Source organism: Mesocricetus auratus, unplaced genomic scaffold, assembly GCF_017639785.1.
Source record: "Mesocricetus auratus isolate SY011 unplaced genomic scaffold, BCM_Maur_2.0 Super-Scaffold_100691, whole genome shotgun sequence".
Taxonomy (NCBI): domain Eukaryota; kingdom Metazoa; phylum Chordata; class Mammalia; order Rodentia; family Cricetidae; genus Mesocricetus; species Mesocricetus auratus.
Window position 1 is genome coordinate 21,983,578 of NW_024429267.1, and position 19,328 is coordinate 22,002,905.

Below are 19,328 nucleotides of genomic sequence, written 5' to 3' on the forward strand. Positions count from 1 at the left end.
AACTGGAGTTACATGGTTATGAGATGCCTCATGCATGTGTTGGAATCTCAGCTTAGGTCCTCAGCAAGAGCTACAAATGCTCTTAAACACTGAGCCATCAATGACCCAAATTTTAATGTGACCTCTAAAAACTGCTCAAAATTCCTTTTCAGTCTTTAGAATCTGCAGGCACGATGCCTTTTCAAGTAGTAAGCCTGGTGGTAACCTTTTCTACAGATCTCTACCTTTTAGTAAAATACTGTGAATCCATTTTGACTAAAGCTTTGATAATACAGAACATTCCAATTTTCCAAACTCAACTTTGACTTTCCAGTTAGAAAAGACATTCCGTTCTTAAATGCTATGCCTTCTCCAGTTCTTGAGATACTAAATCTAGAAACTGATCTACTAGGAATCTTTTCTTTACCCTCCCACTTCCAAACCACATTTTCCTCATGTCTGCCTATGCTTCACTGTCTTCTGTGAGCTGTTCGTACCACCTTAGTCCCTTCTTTTTGTACATCCTTAGTTTCCATTTCAAGCTTCCCTTGTCAACCTTAACATTTCATAGCATGTACATTAATGCTTAGAAAATCTTCATCCTTTAAACCTTAGTGGGAATCTAATGGTAGCTACATCCCCATCAGAAATCCATTCTGTGCCTCTCTAGCAAGGATTTCAGAAGACCTCATACTATATTGACTCACCATCAACTAACTTGTCTGTGTCCTAGGTAAACAGAATAAGACCTGTCTACAAGGTACGGAACAGAACTTCAGGGAGTTAATGATTATTAGGTAAATGAACATGTTAACAAATAAGAATTGCTGACTTCACCACTATCCAATACTGCAAACATTTTATTCCTAGCACATAGAACAAAATAATGTTTTACTTTATCCATTCTAGTGCTTTGTTCTAGTAGTTTCTAACATTTTTCAAAGCCACAGACAATTCCCCAAACCAGGTACTATCAGAATATTCTAACATAAGTAGCCCCAAGGAATACATATCTCTCAGTGTTTTGTTTGCCACTATTTCTCTTCAGCAGTCTGTTGTAAGGTGTTATCACCAAAAGGCATGGGGGAGAGGGGTTAAAAACAGACAATATTTCCTTTCCCAAGGCATAAGCTCTTCTGAGTCCTTTTCCATAACACCTTTCTCATCCACTTATCATCTACTTATGGGGGGAGCTTTGTTTTCTCCCCCATCAAATCCCTGAAGCTACACCTGAACCTACTGTTTCTTAGCACAATTGGTCCTCTTAATATGTAAGATCTAAATCCTCTACCTATACTATGAATCCTAATTTGACTTCAAAGAAACCCCAAACTATAAGCTAGTCCTCATGTCTAAGTTCTTCTCAACTACCTCCTTCCTATTCATGCCTACATTTAAACAGCCTCAAGTTTCTTCATAGCAAAATCCCCAAATCCTCCATCCCCTTTCAGTTTTCATCATCCAGATGAGTTTCTAGCCTTTGCCTCCTCAGAACATGGGTTTATGTCTTTTTGACAGTTCATTATCAGTCTCATTTCTTCTCTCTTGCCTCAGACAACAGCTTTCACTGCATGAATTAAAACAAAAACATTAAGAAATACTCAAGGACTCATGGAAGGGGGCTAGCTTGCAAAATTATCTACTATATGATTCGACTTATATCAATTTTTGAGATACTATTTTAGAAATGAAAGGCACCTAAGGCATTGTTAAGAGATTAAGAGACATTAAGGCAGAGTGAAAATAGATACAAAGGGGCAATGTAAGAGATCCCTGTACTGTTGGCTATGGTCTTAGATAAATTAAACCACATGTGATATCCTTAATATTGCACCTGGTATAAGAGTCATCTGTTACTTTAATTATATTCCAAGTAACATATTACATATTGATTCATATATTGGGAAATAAAATACAATTGTAAAAATAATTACATAGAATGTAATATGCCTACACACATGAACACAAATAAGCAAGTGTGGGGAAATCTGGGATCTAAACGAGATTGTTACACCGTATTAAAGTCAATATCATTACTATGATTTCACAAGATATTTACTGGACCTACGTGCACATAGGCTCCCTCTCCCTCTATTTTTCATTTGTGAACCTACATGTACCTTAATGCGAAACTCTATTTAAAAGTAATATTGACAATAGAATCCTATTTATTATTAAAATCAATACAATAGCACCAGGAAAAAAGCCTCATTGGAGTTTACCTACTAACTAATGATTTTTTAAAAAACAAATCTGTATCTTACTGTCTCTGCTATCTCTCTAGCCCAGCTGAACACTTCCTACTTAATTTCCAAGCTATTCTCTGGCTTTCTCTATTGTGGATCCATTCCTTCTTACAGGTTCATCCTCTTGTACCTGGCCACAAAGTGGTAAAGTTCCTAGAGGTTATAGCTGTCAGAGCCCAAAATCCATATTGATTTCCTCACATACAATCTCTTTGGACAATTCTTACACTAATTCCAAGATTTACATCTATTCTTATCCTTGGCCATTCAACTTCCTCAGGACATCTGGAATCCTAGGCGTCTCTTTTAAGAACTCATTTGCAAAACTACAACCATGGACCCTCACATCAACACTCCACCCAAAAGTTCCAAAACATGAACTATCAATGTTAATTAGCTACCCAACCTTAAAAGCCAGAAGCACTTGACCCTTTCCATCTCTGAAAACAACACAACTCTTCTCATTTCTTTTCCACTTTCATCAAAATTATGTTTATCACTTCTTTCTCAGATCACATAGAAACACTACTAGAATTATTAACTGCAATTTGAATGGTATAATCATCTGAGAATGTGAATTGCAGCATATTTGGAAAAAAATATAAAGTGGGTGGTTGGTTAAGCTACATCTTTGGATAAACTAACCTGATGCTGGGTAGCATGTTATTCTGGTCAGTTTTTTGTTTGTGTTGTGTTTGTTTGTTTGTTTTTGTCAACTGGATACAAGCTAATGTTATGTGAAAAGAGGTTACACAATAGAGAAAATGTCTCCATTAGACTGTCTATAGACAAGTCTGTGGAACATTTTCTTGATTGATGATCATTTTCTTGAGTGGTAACTGATGTGGGAAGTCTTAAGAGCTTACTGTGGGTGGTGCACCCTGGGTAGGTGTCCTGTATTGTAGAAGAAAGCAGACTGAGCAAGCCAAGGAGAGTAAACCAGTGTTCCTCCCTGGATTCACTTAAGTTTTTGCCCTTACTTCTTCTCTCAGTGAAGGACTGTAATCTGAAGTTGTAAGATGAAAATAACCCTTTCTTCCCCCAAACCGCTTTTGGGCATGGTGTGTATCACAGCAATAGAAAAGCAAACTAAGACACAAGTTATTCAATATATAAGCAGCTATCCCTTCTAGAAAAAAGTTTGGCAGTTTCCAGAAGGTAGTGTTAAATGGTGCATTCAGTGGCTAGAGAGATGGCTCAGCAATTAAGAGCACTAGCTACTCTTCCAAAGGTCCTGAGTTCAATTCCCAGCAACCACATGGTGGCTCACAGCCATATAGAATAGAACCTGATGATCTCTTCTGGCCTGCAGGCACACATGCAGAGCATTCATTCATAAAATATAAATGTTTTTTAAAAGGTGCGATCAGTAGGATGTTCCAATGAAGAAACTGAAAGCCACTGATTTCCACTGGACATGAGTAAGAAGTTCTCTTACTTAGCTGGGCAGTGGTGGGGCACACTTAATCCCAGCACTTGGGAGGCAGAGGCAAGCAGATCTGAGACCAGCCTGGTCTACAGAGCAAGAGAAAGATCCAAGACAGCCAGAACTACACAGAGAAACCCTGTCTCAACAAAACAAAAGAACTTCTCTTACTCAACTTTTAAAGAAAGGGTCAGTAGTTCAGAAAGACATCTCAAGTCAAAGTGCTGAGCATTATTGGAATGCAAATGGAGAAAGCCTGGTTAAATCCAAGTGTCCTCATCACCACATAGAAAATATCGCTAACTTATTTAAGTCCTAAGCACTGCACAGCAGAGTCAACTGCTACATTAATTATACTTCAAGCATACATTATAGTGACCCAAGTATCAGGGAGAAATTTTTTTTTAATTTCATACAAGTATATATTGCACATTGGGCATATTTCTCCCAGGCCTCCTCTCATATCTGCCCTTTTCTTGTCCCTCTCCATTCCAATTAGTCTTCTTTATTCTTCTTGTCAGTTTCACAACATAAACCCATGAATGATATTTATTACATAGCAACGTAAAATTCAGCGAATTTTCATTGAGGTTAGCTCCACAGACTCATTCCAATTATTTGGTTTGCTTATGTTGACCTAAAAATGTCTTTTCCTTTAGCAAATCTGTATTTAGGAAAATGAAGTTCAACTGCCAGATCAAAAGGGCTGGCTACTTCTGCTCTCTATTTTACACTATAAAAGGCCTGTTGAATAAAACAAAGCTCTCATTTTTCCAACTACTCTAGAATACTAAAAAAATTAACAAAATAACATACTCACTGTTTATAAGCCTTATCATAAAAACCCCAAAATTGTAAAACTAAGTCTCAAAACTTTCAAGTTTACAAGCTTTATGATTTTTGAAGTGTAATTTAAATTTTATCCATCATCTTTAAAGCTGGTGTGCATTTTTTAAGTAACTTTTACTAACTTCTCCACAGAAAAATACCTTGATGCCAACTACTTTTCAAAATTTAATCTTTGTAAGTATTAAAGATTTGTAAACTAATGCAAGAAACTCTCCCTATGTCATTGGTAAAGAAAAGGTAAATTCAATAATTTCCCTTCAGAAAATAGGAGACAAACTAATCAATTCCAGGTCTCCAGATTCCGACACTGTTCATAGTACTCTTCTTTCCCCAATAATCACACAAGCTTGAGCATTAAAAGTTTACTAGAATCCGGAAGTCAAATTTTCTAAGTTAACTAATTTGAGAATTTTCAAATTTTTTCATCATTTCCTTATAAAATGCTTAACAAAAGACACAGAACCTTGCCAAACATCAAAATTAATCTGGATCATCTACTTACTAACGACTACTTACTAAGAACTCCTTACTTACAACATGAATGCTTGTTTTCAAGAATTCAGTCAACCATAAGAATTCCATTGGTCTTACCAATACACTATCCGTCACTTAAAGAAAATGGTAAGACAAATATTTCCAATTCTTATTTACAATGATTGTTTTGCTTAAAAACAACAACAACAACAAAAAACTACTCTTCAGATTCCTCCATACAGCATAGTAGGGGTGCTCTATACATAGAGTAACACATTGAGTTTTTAAAAATCAAAGATTTGCTATGTACAATAAATTTTCTCTCAAACATATTAGAATAGAATTTAAAACACAACTTTATAAATCTGGTAAAGATACTTTCTAATGAAAAGATAGAAAAATCCTTAAATTGCTTATTCTTAAAAGTGTCAACGTAAAAAATAGACAGAATAACGTTTCAATTTTAGGTATGTTTCAGTTTTCAAGAGTCAAAATAACTATCACCTAACCTGTAGAGATAGTGAAGTTTCAGACACGTGTCTCACCAAGCTGCCTACAAACTAGTGTTTCTGCCTCCAAAAGTAAACCATAGTCAACTGAGACTCAGTGCACCTCAGTTACTTCTTGGATTGTTATACTACAACCTTCCCTATGTTATATACATTTTCTCCACCCATGACAGGAACCCAGGCTGCCATGCCAACTGTGGCAGAATCCATGCATTCTTTGGTACTGCTTCTGTAACATGCTACCATTATCTGTAACACCATGGATAACTTATAACACAAATCTCATTACAGTTTCATTTTAAACTAAGTAGAAGATATACCAAACTACAATGCTACTTAGATTTCCCTAATATCAAAAGCCTCTCATCCAACCATCCATGAAAACTCAGACTGCACATGCATGTGTACTAAGTAGCTAAAGGTAAGCTTACTGCCTCATACCCAGTAACCAAAGTTCTCAGATTTATATAAATGACTGTTCTGTGTCATTGTTTTTGACTAACAATACCTTACATTCTCAAATCCCATAAAAGTTTAATTTTCCTTATATCAGAGCATTTGCAACCTTGTATATTCCACATTTTCAATACCTTATTAATTGCAAATTTACTAACTTTCACTCTTTAAAATGGCTTCTCTATTTTTTCAAACAAATTAACTTTCACCAATTACTATCACCAAAACATCCTCTCAAACAAAATATGAAACTGAAAACACTGTAACTTAACTTTCCTAAATTTGACAGCCCTTATCACTTTTAGATTTAATTACAAAATTAACTTAAAATTCCTAATTAGAGGATAATTTTTATGTCCATTGTACTCACATAATACCTGAGCTTCCTGATGTCAATAAAAATTAACTAGGAAATTATGTTATTGTCTAACAACTCAAGGCCAGGTAAGTTAATATTGTTGTGAGAATCCTAAAATACACATAAGAAAACTACTCATAAAAATAAATGCACCCAATTAGATTAGGTACTGCTCAAAATGAATTGCCCAAGTATTAAAGCTCCACAGGAATAGGTAGATAATGACAAAACCTAGGAAAGAGAAAAATGTCTGCAGGTAAAGAATTTCCAGGTGTAACCAACAAAGATAAAAAACTTGCAGCCTATCCTAACAAAAAGCCTCCAAATAGATTAAAAACTTGACAGTATTTAACCTAAAACTAACCAAGTATAATACAAATTCTGAATTACTAAACTGCTTAGAACACATCTTTAAGTGGCCTAAGAACAACACATGTGACAATTTTCACAACTACTCTGGCTTTAAATTCCAAATTTCTGAATAAAAGGACCCAATGTTCACTCAGTCTCTCTTCTTTCCTCCTCCAAAGTCACTACAATCTCCACTAACAGAAAAAGACTTCACTCGTCTTTAACCAGTCCAGGGTTTTACTTTCCTCCTCTTCATTTTTGGTTGGTTTCCTTTTCTCAGTACTGAAATCAAACCCCCGGCCTCATTCACATTAGCCTATTGCTTGACCACAGGAGCTCTAACTCCAGCCTCAGTTCAAGATAACTCAACCACCAAAACACTCAATGTTTGCTCACAGAAAGTCATAGCAAAATTTGTCTAGAGACCTATCCACAATACCTAAGGAATTATTTGTTTCACGTTTCATCTTCAAGTCTAAAATGTGTATTAGCAGTACTTTCTAAAGTTTTAAAGTAGTGTTTTTTATAAAGTATTGCTAGGCTGAGAAAGTTATGAGTGCTTGTATCTCAAACAGAAATGCTTTCCTTACGGAAAATGTTACACCACCACACTTCTACAACCTTTATTACTGTCACTATAGTTGTCAAGAGCAAACTCAAACCCTACACCAATTACTATTCCCAGCCTTGTAAGGTGGATTTGCCATCATTAGACCATTTTAGAGACTAGCAAATGGATGTCTTCAATACTTGTCTCAGTCATAAACCAATGTCATGCAGTTAAGAAACAATTCCACTACCCCTCTATGTCCACATCACTTTGCAATGTATTAAGAATCTAATGTGGATTTATTTCATTTAAAAATTTATGGGCCTGGGGTATAAAGCCAGTTAAGTGCTTGAGTTTGGTGCCCAAAACCAATCTTAAAAAAATACTAGGCATCCACATTTGCAATTAATTTTAGTTCTAGAAAGACGAACAGGTACATGGATCCCTGGAACATGTTTCACAGACTAGCCTAGCCTACTAGGAGAGTTGCAAGCCAGTGAAACTATCAGAAAAGAAAAAGGAAGTAAGTAGTGCCTTAGGACCACCACCACAAGGTTGTCCTGACCTCTACAATCATATGTGCGTAAAACCCACATTCACAAGTACACATGAATTTTATAAATGAATTCAAAGTACTAAATCAAAAAAAATGAATGTTAAGCACTTAAAAACAATGCACTGCCATTTCTAACTCAAAATGATATTTCCAGATAATTTTCAATCCATGCTTTTACACATGGTTACAAATAACCAAGGAAAGAAGTTATGTTTGCCCACATCACCTGCAAGCTAATTATCACCAGAGTTTAAGATAACAAGCCACATTTCCTGACTTCTAATTCTTTCACTTTGACAAAAGGATATAAGAAGCAGTTTAAGAAAATAATTATTTTTAAAGCAAAACTACATCATTTAAATAAATTAGCAAAAACATTAACTCAATTGAAAAAAGTTAATAACTTGTAAGAAAAAATGTAATCAAAGCATCCCAAGTCTGGTGAAAATGTTTTACTAATCTGCTTTAAGAACTAATAAAATAGCAGTCAAGACTAATTAAGGAGACAACTGGGAAACAAAACTAAAAAAATCAACAAATTCAAATACATAATTAAGAAACGAGCCAAATGGCTCATGCTTCTAATGCCAACACTTGAGAAGGTGAGACAGAAGACAGAACTGAAGGCCATCCGACTGTATAGCTACAGCTGGGTCCAGACTGCCTTGGGATAAGTGAAATCCCTTAATAAAAAAAAAAAAACAGGACTCTTTCTTACTGTATAAAAATTTGGCTGGCCTGAAGATGCAGCCAGCTCAACTGTGAAGTGCTTATCAAGCATGCACAGGGCTCCTCCTCGACTCATTCCTAGCACTGCAGAAACGACTCTGCCATCCCAGCACTTTGGAGTGGAGCAGGGACATCAGAAACCCAAGGTCAACCTCCCCTACACAGACAGTTCAAGGCCAGCCTATCTATAAATAAATAAATATATACTTTTTGGGGGATTAAGGCTTGGCTTCATTTAAAAGAATTCTGATACATACATGAAAAGGTCCTTTACCTTAAAAAATTACAGGTTAACAAATATAAATCCTGAGTAAACTTAAATAAAATATCCTATCAAATTTTAAAAGAATATTTTAAGTGTTCACCCAAGTAATAATCCATCACATTCTGATCAAAAACAAAATTCTCAGCTTGTGAAAATTCCTTTTTGATCATATATACCAACTTTATTTTTTTAACTTTTAAAACTCTCAAAACTACACTAAACACTCTAACTTCCAAAACTGCAGTAAACACTCCATTTTCCTCTGAATCAAAACTGAGTCATTGGAATACTATTCATAAACTTGGAATACTATTCATAAGCTATCAATGTTGATCAATACTTATTTTTAAACTCACTACATTCAAATATACATCTCTTTCCTAAAGATTTTCTAGAAAATTCCAATTTCACATGAATTCTTCCATTTAAAATATTGTTCAGCTTATTAATTAATACACCAGCAAGTCATTTCCAGGTAGAAGTAGAAATTATTGAAACCACATTTTTACACACCAAATAATTTTAAAGCAATTACTGTTAATTCAATTTGAAGCAATCATGAGATTAATTAAAGAAACAGAATATGCAAGAGACTATATGTGTTTAGTAAAACATAAAATTTTCAGATTACTAATGTGCTCAGAAACCTGGCGATCAAATGTTTTTAAAGCTAACTAAAATTGCATTGAAGTGAGATAAAGTTAACTCATTCTCACGAATGTCAGCACACAATCTGATGGATAAAAAGCACCTCAAAGGGTACCTTGCCTGCAGCAGTTTATACTTAATAAATAAAAGGAAGACTGCAAGTGGCAGCAGGAATGTTTACCTGTCTTAAGAGTAAAGCCATGGCTGACTGTTAGGTAAAAAACTCTTCAAGCAGGAAAAAAATCACCTTTGTGCAAAACATGTAGCTTTTGATAAATAACATACTAACAAAGACAATTAAGAAATTTGAAAAATTGTGAACACTTCATTTTACTAATATCTGAGCCAATGAGAATCCCCTCTAAAATTAAATTAGGCCAAAATCTAAATCTGTAGTAGGGTTTTCACTAGACAAACAAAATTAATATTCCTACACAGATTAGCCATTTCCATTTTTTGGTCAAACACTATTAGCTGATTCAATCAAAAAGCATAGTAGCACTTAACATTTCTCAGGTAAAGTTAAAAAGACAGCATTTTTTTTAACTACTTGGGACTCGTAGGATTTTTAAAGAGAGAAAAAAAAATGAGTTTGATAAAACATGGCATCTTTGTATTTTTAGAGTTCATTTTTCTTACACAGCCAGGAAGGCATGACATACAGTGAAGATTTTTGTTAAAAATTATAAAACTAAAAACTTAAATGATTGCAAGTAGTAAACTGTGGAGTTTACTTCAAATCAAAATCACTTTGGGACCGGCCCAAGTATTGACTGAACTACCCTAAATCACTACTTGAAAACTTACTAAGGTATAGAAATGAAAACAGTCTCCATTAGATCTCTTAAGCCTAAACAACCACAGTTATCTATAGTTGATATTAAATCATAAGGCATACACACAAAAGCTATTCGAATCCTATCTAAAACCAAACAAAAGCTATCAAAATCCTGTCATGCCATCACCTCACGGAAGACACTCATTGGGGACTACTAAAACTGCCTAATCACTACAGCACTGACAACAGGAGCAATTACAACCACCTCAAGCAGTCACAAATGTTCCCCCCCCAATTTTTTTCAATGTATTGTCTGAATTTCAAGTGCCTAATGGGCCCTGCTGTGACTCACTATTCAACACACTCATTCCAACAACTTCTATCGGTGCAGGCAAAGAAGACACTGCAGAAACTACAGCTCCTTTAATAAAGTAAACTAGCATGGAGACTTTACCTTTCCACTAACAATACTCAAGTGATAGCTCCATTTTTGGAAAGCAATTTAATAACTGCCTTGGAAAAACCCACCAACTATAAAAAACGCTATTTTCAAGCAATTACCAAAACACCTCAATATAAACAAAAAATTGAGAGCCAAGGTCCAGACAACGGTAACTGGATTAAAAAAAAAACCAAAAGTCTTCATGCCCTCCACTAACGATTTTTAATGAAAGAAGGAAATAGACCCCAAGAATCAGCAAAATTAGAAAACGCCTGTTAAAACTTCTAGGTTTATACTTCAGCAGATAGGTTTTTATAAATACACAATGTACCGCTGGGTAGCTATCATCAAACATCTGAATACCTCCAACCCCCCCCAAAAAATGTAAAAAAAATAACAAATTTTAAAAATCTAGGTCTGAATCTACAGAAAACAAAAGGGAGACAGAGGAGGGGAAGGAAAAAGAAAACGATCTTGCCAAGGATCCTCCATCGGCTGAATGGCCTTCTTGTGAAATGCTAATGCCACTTCGGAGCAGTTAGTCACCAGCTATTGTGTGCGTCTGGAGAAAGCTGAGCCGGCCGCGCGTGCAGGGCAAGCGAGGAGCTGGCGAGCGCGCTCTCCAGGCTAGCGCCGCTCCCGCCGCTCCCTCCGCTCCCGCCGCCGCCGCCTCGCGCGCGCACCCGCGCCCGCACGGACGCGCGCGCCGGCCCCTCCTCCTCCGGCCTTGCACTGCACAACACTCATGACGTATCTTTATTTCTAGCACATTAACAAAATATCACAAATAAATTGTCCGCGGCCCCTGCGGCCCCGGGGCGTCCGCACCCCCCAGCCGCCGCCCCCCGCAGCCCCCGCTCCTGCCTCCCAACCCTCCCCGTGGCCTTTGCAGCTTTCCCGTTCTGAGGCCAAGTTTTTGTCTCTGTAAAAAATTGCGGGAAATTCAATTTTTATTCGACTCGGGGAAAAGTTTCTTTGCTGTGCGCTGTGAATGTCTCACCAGATTCTGGTAGGTCCGGGGGTGCTCCTTCCCAGTCCAGTCGGTGCGCCGGGGCAGCAGCTGCGGGGACAGGACGCCCGGTGAGCGCGGCCCCCGGCCCGGCCCCGCGCCGCTCCCCTCCCCGGCCCGGCCCGCGCCCCGCCGGGGACCCCCGCGCCCCGCGCCCCTCGCCCCGCCGGACGCCCGGGCTCGCGCAGCGGCCCGGGGGAGGCCGTGCGACGACGGGACTGCGCCGACCCGCCGCGCCCTTACCTCCTTCTCGGCCACTTCGCGGATCAGCACCTGCAACAACAAAAGCGGGGACGCTGAGCCCCGCGCCCCGGGCAGCGGCCCCGCCGCCGCCGCCGCCCTCCCCCACGCCCGCGGGCGGCCACCGCGAGCGCCCGCCCGGCCGCCCGCCCGGCCCGCGCCGCGCGCCGCCTACCTGAGCCGCCTGCTGACAGGGTCCATCTTCCAGGAACCGGGCGATGAGGAAGTAGAGCTCTGCGCGGGAGAGAGGGACGGGGAGACACGGGCTGAGCGGCCGCGGGGGGCGGGGGCCCGCGGGCGAGTCCGCCCGGCGCGGCGGCCCCGCAGCGCCCGACTTACCCGATCGCAGCTCCGAGAGGCCTTTCCTCTCACGAGACATGTTTGCGGGTCACTTCGGGGCCGCCGGCGGGACACCCCGCCGCCGAGGGGAAGCGGGGACGGTGCCGCCGCCTGCCCTGTAGCTGTCAGTGTGTGCTCACGAGCCGAGCCTCGGCTCCACCATTCAAGCAACGGCGGCGGAGGCGGAGGAGGAGGAGGAGGAAACAACAACTCTCAGGCAGCGGCCCCGGCTGCGGCCGCCTCCGCCGGGATCCCTCCGCCGCAGAAAGGAGTCCGCGCCTTAGCGGCCCGCACTCGCCGCCCCCGCCCCCCGCGGGAAAAGGAGTGCCTCGGCCTAGGCCGGCGCCCGCGCCGTCACCCCTCCGCGCGGCCCGGGCCGCGGCCTATTTATTTATTTGCGGCCCGAGAAGAGGCCGGAGCCGAAGCGGCGGGCTGGTTGGCAGGCGCTTTCTCGAAGGAGGCCGCCCGCGGGAGGGGAGGGGAGAGAGGGAGAGAGGGAAGGAGGGGGCCGACACGGCTGCGCGGAGGGATCTGACGCACACGGAGCCGCAGCACAGGCTCTATTCAGCGGCGCTGGCTGGGCTGAGATGGAAGTTAGTTTCTATGTAGCAGAAATAGGAAACAAATGAAGCAAAACTGCCCAAAGAGGGGAAATGCCGGGAGGACGGGGCTCACTCTCACGCACGCACAGACACACTCAGGGAGCACTCACACGCTGGGCCAAGTCGGGAATCGCGCCGCCCTGCCCGACTTGAACGCTAGTGTTTGCTTTCTGTCTTGCCATGTGCATGTGTATAAATGCTGCGGATTGGCATCTGTGTAAGTCTTGTCCTGCGATATTTCTGCAGCCTGTGCAAGTGTTGTGTAATTTATCGGAGTACCGTGGATTGCAATAGAGGTTCGGGCTGCTTTTTTTTTTTTTTTTTTGTGAGGCACTTGCGTTTTGCAAACCCGTTATTTCCCGAAGCCACCTCTGCGTATTTCTTTTATTACTACCATTGCCTGAAGCGTTCGATTTTTAAAAAATGTTTTTGTTTTGTTAAACGGACAAGAGGAACTCTAGATTTGTACTTCAGACCATCTTTTCCCCCCTTATTACAAAAAGGCTAGTGATGGCTAATTAGGGATTTGGGAGTGAAGAACCTTAAAGCTTTCTAAAGTGTTTACAAGAAGGGCTAATATAAACCTGAGAGAAAGGAAAGGACGCTAGCTAATACTTATCTCTAACTGATATGGAGGTAAATTACTGACCAGTCGATAACCTACCGAAGGTTATTGAAAGAGTATATTACAGTTTAGCCAAGGTGATTAGTGATTAAATAATTTAAATTATCTGTGTATATTGCAGTTGACTTCGTCATGCTAATTAATGGCTTCTAATTTGAGGTGTAAACCATTCCTGTTTACAGTTAATCGCGGGAGGACTTCTTAAAAACAGACGAAAAGCAAAAACAAAAATCTTTCGTAAATCAGAACGTAATTACTGGTTTATATGATAAATCGTTCATCTTTGTTTTGCTGATGAGGATAGGGGCCTTGTTATTTTTAAAACGAATATGGGTGAAATTAATGGAAACAATGGAAAATGCCATTTGTTAGAAAACAAGGACACCAAGTGATATTTATCTCCAGATGATTTAAGCACTTTCCAAGAAGACTTTGAGAGTTCAATTTTTTTAAAGGTTGGCATTTTAAGGAGAATTAGGATAGTCATTCTTTTGTTAATCCTTAACAAAAGATCCTCTTTGAAATTTTTAGATAATAAGCTGCATCTTTATGGGTCTGGTTTTAAAAGGTAATTTGTGAGATAAGGACCGAGAAGCTGTGTTGTGGTTTTCCGAATTGTTTCCTGAAGCCTTGCACCCACCCTCCAAGCTCCTTGCCTTCCTGGTGGGAAATGCTGTAGCTGCTGCCTTCGGCTGCACAGCAACAGTGCCCTAAAACATCAGAAATTCTCACACGTGTAAGCAAGAGGGAACAACCTCACCCCTTTTGGAAGAATGGGATATAAAATTGCCTTTTGTAACTCGATAGAATAGAAATGAGAGGTTACCATGATTGGTCCTGTCACCACCTCGTTATCAGAAGAACTCCAAGTAAACTGGTACGGCTATTCTCGGATTCTGGAAATGCTGGCATTTTAAAATCATTTTATTATTACAGCCATAGGTAAAGCAGCCTGCTTCTAGATGGGTAGGCATGAAAACATATTTCACATGCCTTTTGCAATTATATTTATTTATATGACTGATGCCATTTTATCTTAACTTCTTTAAATGTGTTATGTTCTTCAGATAATTGTGATGTTCCATTGGGAAGGTCTTTAAATCAACAGATTTTGAGAACTAGAAATTCTACTTGTAGTTTTCTGGTTCTGAATGCATGCATAAACAAATTTTTGCTCTTAGATTTTCTTATCCCTGTGAGTAAAGTCAAATTTCGACATGTAATGTAAAATTTCTTTGGATAAAGTTCTCTGTGCATGTATTGTAGGTGTTTGGGAGACATGCAAAGCTATCATAATTATATCATGTATGCTTTTCATGCAGAGGCCTTGGGAGCGTTTTCATGAGACTAAAATGAAAAGCTAAAAACTCGTTTAAGAAAAGCTTGCTTCCTTCTGAATATGGCATTCCTATCATTTTGACTAACCTTTGACAATGTTTTTAGTTTCTTTTTGAAATACTTAGTTTGAAAACATTGTAAGCTTGCCTTTAAACTAATTTCTATCAATGCTCTGTATTAAAAATACAGAGTGCTTGACAAAAATTAAGATTTTTTTTCTCCCATTCTCTCAGTTCAATAAGGTATTGTTTTCCCTCTGGGCTATTAAATTGCATCCTGCTAAGTCCATTAATTTTTGTTGGAAAAACAAAACAAAACACGACCACTTCACATAAGTTTCTTTAACATCAAACATAAAACATTACAATTAATTGGAGTTTGCTAAGTCATTTACTGTGCATGTATATGTAAAATGTCTGTGCTTATCAATTAGAAGTTCTTATTTAGAAATCCTGAATTTTGTTCCCAAAGCAGAGGTGTGTACAGTTATTTTCACGGGTAGTTTTTTTTTTCCATTAAAGATAGTTTATATTGAACCCATACCTCTTTCTATTTTTGTCTCTTTCATGTACTCCAAAAATACCATTAAAAAAAACTTTCATTGAATTTTAACTAAGAAGGTGAACAAAAAAAATGAGCAAACACAAAAATCAAACAAAGAAAAGAGCTCTTGGAAAGCTGAAACTATTTCTTATATAATAGTTTGAGAGAGTTATGAACTTTTAAAAAGCTTCTATGAAATTCCATGCTGCACCTTTGACATCACATAAAACAAGCTAGACATTTAACAGAAACTTTGTAGTGATCTTGATAAGCAATAATTCTTTTTGAAAAATCTGCCATTTAAATCTTCTCCAGAATAAGATGGATGCTAATTACAGTTTTGCTACCTGTATGAAATTTGATTTGTCTCCTTTAGTATGGTGAATGACACATAACTAAAACCCATGGATGCAGTGTGTTACCTTATATGTTAAGTCATGTTTCTTTACTGGTATTGGATTACCTTTATGGCTTTTGATAGGACTGTTAGGTTGGCTTGTTTTGTAATTTATAATGCTGGGCATTGAACCTGGTTCTTGCTCATGCTACCCATGCAATCTACCATTGAGCTATATTCTCAGCTCATAGGTTACTTTCATAGCAAAAAGTTTCACCCAAGGAAATAAAAAGTAGAAAGCATCCTTCTCCAGAGAACACCTTTTTAAAAATACTTATTTTTTAAGTAAAGAACAAAATACGTCATGCTATCAGCAGGGCATTGTCTACTAAGCCACACTCCGGTGGCTTGTTCTCCACCTCTGTGTGTTTCTGCCATGCCTGCCTGTTTCTTCTCACTTACATCCTAATGTCGGCTCAGTGTGCGCACATCAAATCTGAAGTTCATGAGCAGCTATAGTATGATGGCGCCTTTGGGAAGAACAGCGTTAATTTACTGTAGCAAACCACCCCATCATTTAATAAGAGGTTTTGATATTTAATGTTATTTAATGGTTTTCCCTTATGAGATCAATGAAAGAACTTTTTACATAAATAACAGCACATTTCCTTAAGATCTGTAGCCAAGGTTAGCTAGATTCTAGCAATCATACATTCCCTTCACTCAAGCTCGCCCCCCTCCAAATTAAATAACCCTGTTAGTTTACAATTTGTACATGTTAGTTTATAAAAATGAATGCATATCTTCATAGATAAATTTATTTTTTATTTAAATCACAGTTGGATATCACAGAAGAAAAACAGTTTTAGAACATATTTTTCCAAGATTTGGAGCAGCACAGCAAATGAAGAAAAAAGGCTGTTCCTGGGGGAAGAAAACATAAGGAAGTCTGCGGGCTGGTTCTATCCTAGCAAGGTGTTTGATGGACAGGGAGTGGGCTGGACCCACAGAGAACAGTGGAAAAGGTAGATGGAGGAGGATGCCGAGGCTCCCAAAAGTTAAATGAAACATTTAATATTGATGTGGTTTTTAAGATAGGATTTCAGGACAGGAGTTAGTCATCTCTTGCCTTTATATGTACTTAATTCATAAACTTCATTTCTCACAAGAAAAATGCTGGGAACCAAGGACACATTAAAAGTAGACCAGTTGGTGAGGAAGGAAAAGGCTTCAAAGGAATAAGACCTAAACTTTCAGGTTGCCAGAAGAAGTCAAGTCCAAGTCAAAATTAAGAATTAAGTTAGTTTCTGACGAAGTTTAAAGATGTGCCGACATTAGATGTAATCTTTTTGGTAATAAGAAACTTTCCAATGTCAGAGTTAGAAAATCCCAGAAAATAGGAGGCCTACCTATAATTTATTTATAAATTGCTTTTGTTTTCCTACATATGCCTACGTTCTGCAAAGGCTGAAATATAACTAGCTAATTCACGCTATAATACCCATCAGGCCCTTAAAGAATAATACCAACATCATTCTAGTGAGATGTGTGTGCTGAAGTTTATGAAAAGCTTATAATTAGATTCTGGGATTACAAATCCTATTACCTTCATAATTCTCATGCTTACATTCAGGTGCGGGGGAAAACCGTACCCAAAGAGAATGCTTTACAGGCGAGCAGCCTCTTCGTGGGACACTGTAGTAAGTACACACGTGCTGTTTACCCTCAACAGCTCTTCCATGTCATCGCTGGGGATCCCTGGGGGACTATCTTACTAGGAAAGTAGTATCACACGAGAAGGAAGAAATACATTATTATATTTGCTCTACCACTCTCATGCTGGCTTAGCATGTCTTCTTAACTTCTAAAAATTATTTTAAAAAAATCAAAAAGAACAACTTCCATTCTTCAAAGCTCTCCTCTTTCCCTCTTCTCCTTACCCTCATTCCCTGGCTTTTCATGTTGCACTGTGTGCTTTTTCTGGTCGGTCTTGGGTTTCATGATAAGTTCATGCCTCAGATTTTCACCTTCTCCCAACACACCTACATTTTCAGTCATTTCCAAAATATCTAAAATTTTCCTCCTCCTCCATCACTGAGACTTCAGTTTCTAGTGGTAAATCCAGTATGAGGAGAAAGATCCATAATCAACTCAACAATAATTTCCATTTGATGTGATCGGTTTGGATCATATATATGAGGATCTGGTTACTGCATTGTAAAATCAATGCTGTCATACATTAAAACCTTTAACATCTCTAACTTCCAACTGTTCTGGTTATTAAAGGAAAAGCTGGGAACAATTTTTGAAAAAAAATCAGGAAAACAAGACCTTTTCCTGTCTCCCTCCATCTCTCCTTTTCTTCCTCTTCCTTTTTTCCTTCCTTTCTCAATTTTTCCATGAACATAAACAAATGAGGTCTAAACAAGGGTTTTCTGCTTGTGCAATGTGTGTATGTTTTTTTATACTACTAATTTTTTCCAATGTGTTTAACCAAGTCAAGATAAACAAGGCCTCTTCAGATACTAGATTTCACTCACAGGAATTACTATTTTGTATTGTTTTGTTTTATTTTTTACATATTGTTTTTGCTTCTTTCCAATTCTTAGACTGTGGTGTTTCTAGGCTTGAATGTCTTTATGACTAATATTGCCTAATTTCACCTCTTTACAAAATTTAAATTAGGAAATGCATTTGAGTATTCGGTCTAGATCCCATACTACCTTCAATTTTTGAAAAGTAGTTTGTGATATAAACTTGGGAAATTTACTGTGGCTCAATTGTAAAGATATTTTCCTCCAATAACTATTACCAGGCACATTTCTTTTTATTAGGATAATTATTAAAGATTGTTTTATTCCTTTAACCATCCAATTCTGTTCCTTGCTGTTGTTTAGTTCTTATTCTGTTTTACTAATAAACTGTTTCAATAGAACTTTACTTTTTGAAAGTAAAAAAAAATGAATAGCTCTGGTATCATGTACTGTTTCTATGAAGATGTATTTCTTTTTCTGAACAAAAATGAGTTGACATGGAAACCCCAAGACCATCCCTAGCATCTGCCCCTTGCCCCTGCCTGCTTCGCTTCATACAATAGTATCCTCATTGCAAATTCTTACTTTCTGTGTACCAGCCAAAGAATCATCATTTAAATGCCAGTTTGCAGTTTGGGGCCTCATTATCCACTTTACTCCAACACACAAGGTGCATAGATGAGCACAGGTGGTCCAGAGGCTGAGAGTCAATGTGAAGCAGCAGCATCCCCCATCTAAAGGCTATACCTGGAAAGCAAAGGTTTTGCTGGTGGTCTGACCTGTCTCCCTCAGTGGTCAATTATTAAGATCAGGCTTTATTTAGCCTCAATAACTCAATGTATTGCATAGACTGCAGGAGATCTGAATCATTAGCTATATAAACCTCTTCAGTTTAGCTTTAGAAAATTCAAAGACCTGAAACAGAAACAATGGATGCACTTATTACATATAGACTATGTTTTTGTGTCTTAACCTAATTTCTTATAGTATAAAAATATAACTTTCACAAACTCAGGATAAAGGTATTTTAGCAGATTTTATGAAATAATCACCTAAGTGTGATATGGACTCCTGTATTGCTTCATAAGACTTCTTGAGTGAGGGTGGGATTTTTATATTTAAAAACTAACAACTAATTTCTAGTA

The 19,328-nt window shown here is 38.6% G+C and overlaps 1 protein-coding gene and 1 long non-coding RNA gene across 6 annotated transcripts in view; one reads left to right on the forward strand and one right to left on the reverse strand.

Moving 5' to 3' along the window:
* The window catches only part of LOC101834187 (pleckstrin homology domain interacting protein), a 109,762-nt gene extending 97,242 nt beyond the window's left edge, over positions 1–12,520 (reverse strand). For 2 of the 5 annotated variants that reach the window (XM_040740284.1, XM_040740283.1), the window contains exons 1-4: positions 12,205–12,520; positions 12,041–12,099; positions 11,869–11,898; positions 11,617–11,676 (exon numbers count right to left, since the gene is read on the reverse strand). In XM_040740284.1, coding sequence (XP_040596218.1) covers positions 11,617–11,676; positions 11,869–11,898; positions 12,041–12,099; positions 12,205–12,244 — 189 coding nt within the window. In that variant the 5' untranslated portion in view covers positions 12,245–12,520. Of the gene's footprint in view, positions 1–9,577; positions 11,215–11,616; positions 11,677–11,868; positions 11,899–12,040; positions 12,100–12,204 lie in introns of those variants that run through there. The other 3 variants (XM_040740282.1, XM_040740281.1, XM_040740285.1) reach the window with 2 other exon arrangements.
* The window catches only part of LOC121137639, a 34,259-nt gene continuing 26,269 nt past the window's right edge, over positions 11,339–19,328 (forward strand). Inside the window, exon 1 of the long non-coding RNA XR_005874926.1 lies at positions 11,339–11,625. This is a non-coding gene — a long non-coding RNA (uncharacterized LOC121137639). The remainder of the gene's footprint in view (positions 11,626–19,328) is intronic.